This window comes from Poeciliopsis prolifica, unplaced genomic scaffold, assembly GCF_027474105.1.
Source record: "Poeciliopsis prolifica strain line A6 unplaced genomic scaffold, Auburn_PproV2 SCAFFOLD058, whole genome shotgun sequence".
NCBI lineage: Eukaryota > Metazoa > Chordata > Actinopteri > Cyprinodontiformes > Poeciliidae > Poeciliopsis > Poeciliopsis prolifica.
In genome coordinates, this window is record NW_026562433.1 from 3,293,222 (window position 1) to 3,305,000 (window position 11,779).

The following is an 11,779-nucleotide window of genomic DNA, read 5'->3' on the forward strand; positions in this document are numbered from 1 at the left end:
TTTATGTCATTCTTTTTGTTTTTACTGAGTTGTATCTTAAATATGTTCACGTTTGTACTGTGACATTAATATGTTGTGTTCAATAAAAATGTTCCCTTTACAAACACGAGACTAAGATAGTTTAATTTATTTTTTTAATTAAAAGTACAACCACTAGTTTAATCAAAACACCCTTTTACAATTTACATTTTTCAACATATTTACAGGCGTAGTATTCCAGCACAATCGGTTTTAAATATCCAGAGGCGATCAGCTGATCTTCACTCACTGCCTCAGTGACAGTCAACAGGATGTTTGAAGTAGCAGAAACGTGAGAATGTGCATGACTGAACGTTAACTGGTTTCTCAAGAAATGCAAAGAATGATTGGCATTTACAGTTTCCAGTCATAGTTAAAAGTGAATGCTGCATTTTTAGCATCTCCAATAAAAGATCTAATTTTAGTTCCGCGTCGCTTCAGTGGTAGAAGTTAGTGGATTAATTACAAGGTGTTTGCTGATAAACAGCGTTCACTGGGATCTTCCGTCTTATTGTCCTTAAAGCATATGTACGGTGCAGACGTACTCAGCGGACCTTGCCGTATTTCACCATCATCGTAGCCTGAGAGACCCTGTAGCGCTCCTTCAGGTTTCTTCTCCTGACGTGCTCGTTGGTGATCTCGATGACGTTCGCAACGGGGAACCAGCCCTTCTGATTGTCAGACAAACGCATTCCTTCGTACCAGCCTGGAGTTGAAACAACAAAAAATAGGAGGGGGGGAAGAAGGCGGACGGCAAACAAGGGAAGATTGAAGGTTTTTCTCTTCATGCAAGAAAGTCAAAATCAAAGTTAATAAACTACTAAAGGAAGGTTTGAGGATTAAGGGGGTGTACACATAAAGTCAAGGAATGGAGCAGATCAGTGAAACAAAAGCAAATCTGTTCATGTGATACAATTATTCAATCTATATTTGAATCTCATATTTGCAGAAAGAAAAAGAATCAAAGATGATGTTTTGAAAATGTCTTTGATGGTTTTTACCTTCGTTGGTTTTGCGGGTGACGTTAACGATCTCAGTAGGCTCCAGGCTGAGTTCGTCTGCTTGCTGGGCGATGTACTGCTCCACACACTGCACCTGAGGACAATCTGACACACACACACACAAAACCGTCAGAATGGAACAAGACCAAACACACAGGGTCTGTTTGTCAATGCTGTTCTCACCCCAGTCCTCATAAATCACTTCTTCATCGACGTCTTCTTTGGTGGTGCTGGGGAAAGCTGCCAACCATCTCTCCATGTCCGACCTGTTGACACAAACGAGCTTTGACTGGACTCTGAAGTAGAGCCTGGAGTTCTTCACCTCCTAATGACAAGATGAGAGCTTCTGATATGCTAACATGCAACGCGTCAGGGTTTACTGATGTTCCTCTTTGGGGGGCGCTGAATGACTGATCCTTTGCACAAATCGGATTTCATGTTTTTACGGGGTAGGTAAGGATTACCAGATTTCTACAATATCTTTCTTCAAATTCAGAACTTTACATCTACTCAGTATTAGATGAAATTGTCTTTTACTGAAGTTCTGACCAGTTCCTCCTGGTGGAACTGAGTCAGGGTTGTAGGTCATCTTTGTCTATATATTTTCTGTCTTACACTAAACGTTTACTTTATTGTCCTAAAGCAACTTTCTGGTAACCTTGGGATCTCTGTCCATTTGAGCCTAAGATTAAAACATGCTAGCTGATATTTTGATATTGGTCTAATATTTTCACATAATGCAGACGGCATCTTTCCTCATGATGCCATCTGATACTTCTTCTCTTCTTGGTTGATTTCTAATTAAATTTTGATCACCCAATCAGGTAGCAGTTTTATTTTCTCTCTCTGAGACCAACTCAGAGTTTTCTTGGCTTATGTGTTTGGGATCATTGTTTTGCTGAAAACCCTTCCCTTCATTTCATCTTCAGGTTCGAAATAACAACGTCTACGTATATTTCTCAATTAGTTGTTTTTTTTTTCCAAGTATGTGAAGTTGGCTAGATCCAAAAGGTTTCCATTGCCTCTTGAAGCCCTGCGTCAATCCCGTGTGAATTCCCCATCAACTTTTGAAAGGACTTTTCCTTCCACTCAACTTCCCCCGATATGCTGACAGGAGAAAACTTCTTTAGCAATGACCTTCTGTGGCTTTATTCCATGGATAAGCTATAATATGACATGTTTGTTTTAAAAAAAATCTCTTTTAAAGGTCTTATTTTTTTTCAAATGTTCAGAGAATTATGATTTTTAATTATCTGTATGAGCCAATATGAGCATTAAACTAAAGAGAAACACTTGCAACACATGATTTTATGTGTTTTAGTTTTTAAATTTCATCACTGAATCAAAGCTTATTGGGATTAGCTTTTATACATAAACACTCACTTGGTCGGGGCTTTGAGGACCCGCTCCATCGGGCGTCCCTGGTGGTTTTCCAGCATGACGAGGTTGAAGCAGTTCTCGTAGGCTGCGCCACCAAAACACTCATCCAAAGGCTGAGCCTGCACCAGAGATCGATGAGTGTGGTCCACCACGTACCGGTCTGAACTGCTCACAACAAACCAGAACCAGAGAGCAGAGCTCAGTCAACGGCAAACAGCTGAAAGGAGGTTTAATTGGAATTTAATTCATTCCAAAAAACAAAACAAACACAACAATAAACAATACAAAGCAAGCAGACATGTCACAGATGCCTCTTCTCTTAAATGCCTTTGAAAACATTTCCTGCTACATTTGAGGAAGTGTTGAGTCAATTCATGAGTGGTGACAGAAAGTCGAAGGCCTGCAGTGGTTTGTAGTCACATTTTTTCACAGGTGGAATGTTATGACGGCAGCATGACGAGGGGAAAACAGCGGGAGAAATCTCCCAACTGATTCTGAATACTGAAGCTGAGCCAAAGGAAAAAAAAACATTCAGACCATTTTCAACCTTCTGTGAGACCAGCAGTACAGCAAAGGTGGTTAAACACTGCTCAAGTTCTTCAAGTCATGAGTGGTAATTAATAAGGTAGCCTGTTTTCACTCTGATGGTTATGTAAAGACGATTATATAGTGGGGGAAAAAAAGAGGTACATCTTTCTATAGTGCATGTCGGTTTTTGAATTCAGTAGAAAGTAGTATTTTTTTAATGCATCATAGATAAAGTTTCTTCAAAAGCTTTTCTATGTTACCTTTTCTTGACGGTAATTATGAGGTGGTCGTTAAAAAGGAAGAGGTAAACCGCAGAGAACTTGGCTCTCATGTTCACAAAGGTTTTTGCTTTTGACATTTCTTGCAGCTCTCCCTTCTTCTCCAGAAATCGAGTCTCAGAGATGATGGGGACGGCCTGGTGAGGACAGAATGCAGTTTAAACTCTTCATAATTAACCAAACGGACATAAATGAAGGCATCCCTGTCTGCGCTTACCCTGAGCTTATCGAACTCAAGCATCTTCGAGATTTCAATCAGCTCCTCCATCTGCCTCATCTTTCCCACGTCTCTGTTACATTGATCAATGATCTGTGTCATTGATCAAGAGGGAAATAAAAAGTCAAAATGTTTATTTTGCTCTATAAAACAACTCCCTCTGCCACTTTAAATCATTCCTCACTCAGCAGGATATCCGCCTCCAACTATAGCTAATATAAGGTTTCCAGTCATGTAAAGCAGAGGGGAAAGTGGAGAGTAAGGCCTGTTTACCTTAGAGACAGAGGCCAGCGCCTTGGAGGCGGTCTGCTCCTCCAGCGTCCCCTCTTTTGTTCTCTTCAAGATGTTCTGAAACAACAAACAAGCTTTTCTTAAAGCAGCTCATTCTTTTCCATACGTATCCTGAACAGGTCGCGTGGTGGAGGTGAGGCGAGCCCACGTGTGTCAGGAGGCAGCGAGGATTCCTTTGGAGTGACAGCATTCCTCACAGTCACACAGCATGATGAACACAGACCGCTGCTGGTTAAAGGAAATAAATCGAGACCGGGAAGGGTCACCGGCTCTGAATGTGCTGACGGAAAATATTTAAAGCTTTTGGGAGCTAATTGTTTGAATTCTTCAGCTCACCACCTAACCCAGAGCCGAACAAACCCGTTTAGAAATATATGTCACCTGTACAGAACATCATAATCATCACACTTAACACATTTGGCACACATATATGAGTGAAATATGTTTTTTTATGCAACTTTTTGCAAAAGTTTTAAACCACCCATCATTTCTTTTTTTTACACTTTGAACCATGAACAAGACTTTCTGTTGACGTCTAAATAGTCTAGATTATTTCCAGGTGTTTTTTTGTGACGCTCAATGCAACTTCACTCTCTGGTAACAGGAAAATACCATCAGACAAATGGTGAATCATGTCTTCAAAAACTAAGGGAACAACGTACAGGAAATACCCGACACAGGACCTGAAATCCTGCATAACTTTGCCATGTACTGTAAACTCACTGGTCAGATTATCATCCGCTGTTTACTAAGCTTTCAGCTAACAGCCATGAGTTATCTTTGATATTTTTATAGATTTAGCTAAATAATATGAGTTTGTGAAGAGGCCTACTTTCCCATGTTCTTCATATTTCAATATTCCAACTATTTCATATTTACTTTAATAGTCGTCTTGATCAACTTTTATAAGTGTATTTATTTCCCTTTAGAACAAAGGTTTAGAACAGTGACAATAGTGTGCCAGAGCCTGTTGTTGGTGTGTTTTTAAATGAGTGAATGTCTCTAGATATTGTGATAAATGCAACATGATGTATTTTACAGCAGAAACCCATAATTTCTATTATGTGCTCCAGACGCAGCAGATGACCCTGGTAGGTTGTCATTTTCATTTAAATCTGAAACAAAGTTAAAAGGCGTAGATATATTTTTTTAGAGAGAGAGCTACAAATGTAGCTCTTTATGAACTAGACAATCTTTTAGATTGCAATTATTTTATGATGCAAATACTGCTTAAAGTTTAAAGTGTAAGCACAACTCAGACTTCCACCCTTTTTCTGTCTTTAAAATCCAAACCAGCATGATGCTGCTCACCTCGATGAGCATCTTGATGCGTGTGATTCGCTGGAAGGGCAGCAGCAGAAAGGAGATGAAGGGCAGCCGCTGACACTGAGGCAGCTCCTGAAGGCGGTTGATGACTGTGGCGAACTGTTCATTAGTCTTCCTGCAGGTACGCAGAAAATCAGATTACGTCGCATCAGCTTTAGTGTTCCTGCAAGTCACCCTGATTTGCTGGCCTTCCAAACAGCTGCTGATCGTTTCTGGTGATGTGAAAGTTGCTTCTTACATGAGTCGGCTGAAGGTCTTTTCCTGGTAGGTCTGGTTGCGGACATAGTCGATGTAGGTGGAGAAGTTGTGCTGGGCGTGATAGTGGAGGATGTTGCATATATCTGGGAAAACAATCTCCTTGAAAATGTGCTCTTCGAGGTCTTTCCGGAACCTGCAGCAAAAGGTTTTATGACATATCTCCAGATAAGAGCTCCAGCTGCATCAGGATTTCTTTTCTGCATTTCTCATGGTGTGACCTCTCACCTTTCGCTGACCTCGCGGACCTTCAGGATGTTCTCAACTTGAGAATTGGTGAAGGATGAAGTGCTCAGTCAGAACGTAGAGGGACCGCAGGTAGGAAGTCTCGGAGGTCAGGACCTCAAACATGCTCTGCCAAGAAGAATCAAAGTCAAACACTGAAACTTAGAACAAAGTTACATTACTTCTCCAGTCTTGTTTATGTTTCCAAGAACTGCCAAACATCCTGTACTTAAGATGATCCTTCCACCGAAATGTTACCAATAAGTGAGTAAATATTTCAATATATTAGAATATTGTATCAACAGCTTACTTTAAAAAGTAAAGTGTTTTATACACGTTTTATCCATGATTCACTAACTTCCCTAGCCCTTTTAAGAAATTAGAAATACAATTAGAAATTGTACAAAATGTACAAAAGAAAATCACACATAAATTGTATGGGTTGTCAACAGCGAATGGCTAAGATGTACATTAACCAGCCAACTGGTGATAAATTAGAAATCACCCATAATAGACTCAAAAAAAGCTAGCTAGCCTTTCCTGGCTAGTTAGTAAGGCTATATTAGCAGCTAAGGACCGGTAGACGTAACCGTCCCAAGTCACAGACGATGTCTCTGTCCCAAGCAAATGTTTGTCTAACAGCAAAGTTCCATGAAAAAAAAAAAACAAGCAAACTACATAGAATATACAAAATGAAATATTCCTTCCACAACAAATTAAAAACCTGTGATTAACATATTTAAAGCCTTTTTCAATGAATTTAAGACTTCTTAAGGTTTTAATTTTAGGTAAATTAATCTAAGATGTTTTAAGACCTATTAAGGATCCACATGTACCTGCTATATCAATTCATTAAACATAAAGCGCTATGTGTCATGTGTTACATTATGGTAACAGTCATGGGAAAAACTGCTCATGTGACAGTCACCGACACTCAAAACACAGATATTGCTAAAACATGAAAAGTGAAAGGACTCTATGAAATACATGAGAGTCACTTTTAAAAAGTAAGACTATGACTTGTAAATAATAATTGGCCTGCTTTCAGCGTATTTGTCCTCCTCACCTCCTGATACTTGATCTGGTCAACAGTGAGCTGCTCCAGCAGTCCACTGTCCTGTACAGTTGGCTGTTCCTGCCACAAGGTGGGTTGACTCACTGTGGGCACAGGGCTCACAGTGGGCACAGGCTCCCTCTGGCGACATTTGACTTCCCAGATGGTTTTTCGCTGAAGTGCGCCACAAATTCCATAGCATAATCCATGCTAGTTTTGCTGATGTTTCGGATTACGGTCTGTCGTTGAATCTCCTTTTGGATTGCGAAGTCGTTGTACGTTTGGTACAGAGGCTCTGAGGTGAGACAAATCCACGTTTAGGATGAGTTTAGTTTGCATTGTTACAAAGACATGGTTAAGAAAAGAACATGAATCCCTTCAATTAAAAAGCAACAATTACCTTATTTATATTCAAACACAACACAGGTGACAGCTAGGTGTATTTCTGTCTACACACGGCGTCCAAAGTGTAAACAAAAATAAAACAAACCGATAAACTTCCCTTTGATATTTATCTAGCATTGCATGACGTCCACAAAGTAAATACTATGTAAGTAGCCTGTATAATGAAACATGGTTTCAGTTTCATTCTGAAACAGATCAAACTCAGTAAGATTGGAAGAAGAGCATCTGTGAACTCCAATATTTTAAGTCTTGCTATAGATTTCATATAGGAGTTAGGTCTGGTCTTTGACTAGGCCTTCCTATTATATGAAAATGCTTTGATCTAAACTATTGTAAACCATAAAATCCCAATAAAATGAACCACTGAATAGGATGCGTCTCATTGTGCAAGGCTATTGTTTATCTGCACACAGACACAACCAGAAGAAGTTGCTATACAGACTTGCATTTAACCAGACGTGCTTTCAGCTCCACTTGCAACTTGGATCACTTGTGTTAATAATGACACTTTACTGATGTATCTGAGCCTTACCGTCTGTCAGGCACAACCTGAATGAAGACTTCCTTCTGACTGGAGACCTGAAACATAAAACACAAAGTGAGACGTGAACAGTTATCACAGCTTCTTTTACTTTTGTGGGGAACTGTTGGATCAGTGACATCATGTGTTGTAATCACCCATTGTTGCTTAGAAAAATCACAATGTCGGTCAGAAATGGTTTGTTACCAATTGTAGTCTGTTCACATGGACTATGTATAGAGGGGTTGTTATGGAAAATTGACTTTTATGAGTTTTATATCACATTATAATGTTATTTCCTCAACAAAAACATTCCAACGCTCTTAAGAACGGTTTATAAACAGCATAACAGAGGAGCATTGTTGTGACAAAGTGCTGAAGGTAGGGCATTGGAAAGGCATGAGCTTCTTAAAGAGACAGAGGCCAATTTTGAGGCGTTAAATCAAAAAGCCAAATTTTTAAAAGTTATGTTTGACGCAACATTTTCATAACAACTGGAGGTAACGTAGTTACTTGATAAAGCTATAAAACAGCTCAGATACATAATACAAAACTTGAAAACTTACGGGTCTGTGTCTTCTTTCTCTCCATTACTTTTATTTTCTTCTTCTATTGTAAAAAAAACAAGCATTGGTTCAGATAACGAGCAATTCAGCACAAGAGGAGATTCTGATCTCGCTTAAAGTACAAACCTGACAAGCTGGCAGACTGTATCGACACATTGCTGGTCCTCCTGGAGTGGGTCTTCGGTGGAGCCGGCGGGGTCTGTGAGGAAGCAGAGGGCTGCACGGAGGAGATGTTTTGGGGGGTTGCAGTCTGGCCCGACTGGGTGTGAGGTTGCTGCCATTGTAGATCGGAGAACCGTTCACAGGACCCTTGGTGGTATGGCGGGTGGTTCCGTTGTGTTCTCAAGCTCAGGTGTGGCGTTCGAGGTGCTGCGGGCAGGTTTCTCCCGTCGAGCTGGTTGGCGTATTTTTATTTGAGGAACTTCATGCAAGTCAACCCTCGAAGATGAAAGTTTTCTCGCGCCCCGATCATCATCAGGTAAATGGCGCTCGTAGATACTACTCCCCTCATCATCTTCTGCGGTATGGCTTGGGACCGGTGGAGGCTGAGGATTATTTTGAAGTAAAGGCTGACAGCGAGTAATGGCAGCCACAGAACCGTGCTCTGAAAGTTTTTTCAGACCCCCAGCCAGCGCAATTTCCAGAGACTGATGGAACTGTGATTTTGCCATTTTCACATCTTTTGGTGCATTCTTCACTTCATTTTCTCCCTCTTTAATCTTCTCACCAACCTTCCCACCAGATTCTCCATCATCTTCCACAGGATGGAGCACAACCTGTGGAAGATGATGTGCTCCATCTGCTGCATTCACTTCAATCTCCTTTGGCTGTTCAGCTTCTGTCTCTTCTCTCTGAACATGCACTGTTTTCTCTGCTTCTTTTGGTTCTCCCTCCATCCCCTCTTTGAACGCTTTCTCTCCTTTCTGCTGTTCCACTTCATTCTTTTCATCGTGTTCATCCCTCTTTTTCTCTGAGTGGTTCTTTTCCACCTTATTCCCTGCTGCCTTCAGCTCCCCCTCCGTCTTCCATGCTGGTAATTCAGACTCATATTCTTGTTCCTGTCCTCCAACTTCCTGTTGCTCTCTTTGCAGCGCCTCTATTGGATTTGCTTTCTGTCCCATCATATCTTTCTCTTCTCTGCGCTCTTCCCCGTTGATCTGACCCTCCCCACCTGGAGAGTTTTCATCCACAGGCACCCATATGAGCTTCATGCCGGGTCTCTTTAGGTGACACACGCAGGTGCAGGATTTGTTGCAGCACCTATTGAGAGGAGTATATAGCATGTCCTCTGCGTTTGCCTCAGCCGCTCCTGTCCCTTGATCCTCCACCTCCTTCCCATCAGGTGCTGGAGACACACAAGAGGTAGAACTTCATTTTTGACTGGTTTCATGCCATCTTGCCCCTCCACCCCCATTTTTGACATTTTTTAATGAGCTTTCTGCATTTCATCACTACAGTTTCTGGGAAAAGTATTCATAGCTTTTAAGCCTTTTTTATATTTTATAACCACAAGCTTCAACGTATTTTGTCAGAATTTATTCAGAGACCAAGACAAAGTAATGCATAATTGACAAGTGGAAAGATTTGCGTTCAGCTCTCTGGCAGGAAAAGCTTTTAGTGTACGTAAAGCTGCAAGTCTTTTGGGGGAAGACATCTAGACACTGAACTCTTCTCACCACTCTTTGCAAAACAGATTTGATGAAGAGCATCTGTGAACATCTATCTTTAAAGTCGCACAGATTCTAAATGGGATTAGCTCTAGAAAGCATCTCCAAAGCATGATGCAGCTACCACCGTGTTTTATTGTAGTGATAGTGTGTTCAGAGAGCAGTGATGTAGAGTCAGTTTTCTACCACACTTGTTTTGTTTTGGTCTACCACTCAATATATGCATTGAGGTCTGTGGTTGTTATGTAATGCTAAAGGTTATGAATACATTTGCAAATAAAGTAATGTTGTACATGATTCTCTTTAGCGAGAATAGTTGGAGCATTCCAGGAAAAAACTAATAGAGGTCAGAAAGTCAACATGAAAACAACAATAAGAGGGGGAAAAAAATTATTAAAAGCTGATTGCTTTTCTTCCCCTGGCTATTTCCTACAGTTCCTGCACCGAAACAATTCAATATTTTTAGGTCAGTGGAGCCAGGGCTTCCTCCCCCCAGTGGGACATGTCTGCAACTCCGCCCCTGGAAGCCATCCTGAAGGCATGTGGCTCATGTCCAAACCCTTTAAACTGGTTCATTCAAAAGGAAAAGAGTAGCAGCTCCTCCAATAGACTCCTCCCAAACAGCTGAAATCTTACACGTAGATCTCAGACATAAAACCGTAGGCGAGGGTTGGAATGCGGATCAGCGGCTTTACCTTCATTTTGGCACCTTAGCTTCTCCTTTACTAGACAGAGTGCCTCATTCCTAACCCTGAGCTGGTTGGCCACCTTTGGCAAAGGCAGATCATGTTAGATAGAAAATCTCATCCATTAGTGCAGTAATACTTTGAATGTGAAATAACGTAGTTTAAATCTACATGCAGAGCTCCAGAAAAAGTCCAAAAAAAGAAAAACATATCCACAAGCTGCAGTTCTATTACTCAAAAGGAGGATATATTTATGAATGCAGACACTAAACTGATATTTATATTTTTTTAACAAGGACTTTTCCACAGAACCACAGGAAAATATGGCCTTTGACATACTGGACGTGTCCAGTATGTCCTTAGTCTTTGACATGTTGGACATTTCCCGTCCAGTACTTCAGGTCATCTGAACTTTTTGGCAGTGCATGCTTTCAAATTTATAAACAGCTCTTGCCACTCCTATTTAAATTTCTCTCTGTCAACCTTTACCTCAAAATAATCCTCAGCCTCCACCAGTCCCAAGTCCATTATCATCCATGGAAGAGATGGTGTCAACTTCTGCTTCTGTTTACAGCCACAAAGTTTAATTTTCAACACTTTGGGGGTCATGGGATTTGGGGTCATAGTTCAGGTATTACAAGTTTTTGAGTCAATAATCAACTCCTAGTTGTAAAAACGATAAAATCAAAACAAAAAGAATATATCGGAAGTTACTGAGCTACTCCAACATGCTGTCACCATTAGCGGTGCAATTAGGAATCCCTCAAGTTTAGGAGCTTTTATTTGTGAGAATGAGTCACTAACAGAAGACTTTAGTGGTTTTGTGACAAAAAACAGAGTATAAAATATGCTAAGAGATTCCCTTGTTATATCAAGGCAAAAGTAATCCATGAAATATCATGTGACCTATTAATGAACCTCAGCAAAAATACGATTATATAACAACTGTTTCATTTTTACCGAGGTTAGATTATTAAATATCTAACCCGAGTCATAAATATTTGTGGTTCTCAGGAGCAGAAGCAGACTCTGCTGTTCCTTGTCTAAAGTCAGTCAGTCGGGTTGGCAGAGCAGCTGAGCTGACTGACCTGTTTACAACTGTCAGAGCAGAAAAGTGGAGAGTGCCGAACCTGTCCATCTATCTGTCTGTCAGCTCCCTGACTTTACTGTACATTTTAGATGTGAAAACAATTCATACCAGACTGCTAAGTGCTCCTCCATGCTTCACGCTGCATGTGCATTTTATTAGATTTTTCAGCTTATTTTGCTTTTTTGTGTATTAAAAGTTGGAAAAAGAAAATAACAAATTGTGTTGCTTACTAAAATGCACTGAAAGAAGAGTCTTGAAAGAGTAAATGAAAC

General features: G+C 40.5%; 1 protein-coding gene across 1 annotated transcript in view; it reads right to left on the minus strand.

The window, feature by feature from the left end:
* Positions 1-125: 125 nt before the first annotated feature.
* Positions 126-11,779, minus strand: part of LOC129379425 (rho guanine nucleotide exchange factor 15-like) — a 12,660-nt gene continuing 1,006 nt past the window's right edge. Inside the window, 17 exon segments of the mRNA XM_055060199.1 lie at positions 126-724; positions 1,020-1,124; positions 1,203-1,285; positions 2,403-2,564; positions 3,188-3,342; positions 3,423-3,515; positions 3,696-3,770; positions 5,025-5,154; positions 5,278-5,430; positions 5,523-5,576; positions 5,578-5,648; positions 6,586-6,684; positions 6,687-6,868; positions 7,511-7,557; positions 8,065-8,107; positions 8,191-8,458; positions 8,502-9,409. Coding sequence (XP_054916174.1) covers positions 564-724; positions 1,020-1,124; positions 1,203-1,285; positions 2,403-2,564; positions 3,188-3,342; positions 3,423-3,515; positions 3,696-3,770; positions 5,025-5,154; positions 5,278-5,430; positions 5,523-5,576; positions 5,578-5,648; positions 6,586-6,684; positions 6,687-6,868; positions 7,511-7,557; positions 8,065-8,107; positions 8,191-8,458; positions 8,502-9,409 — 2,789 coding nt within the window. The 3' untranslated portion in view covers positions 126-563.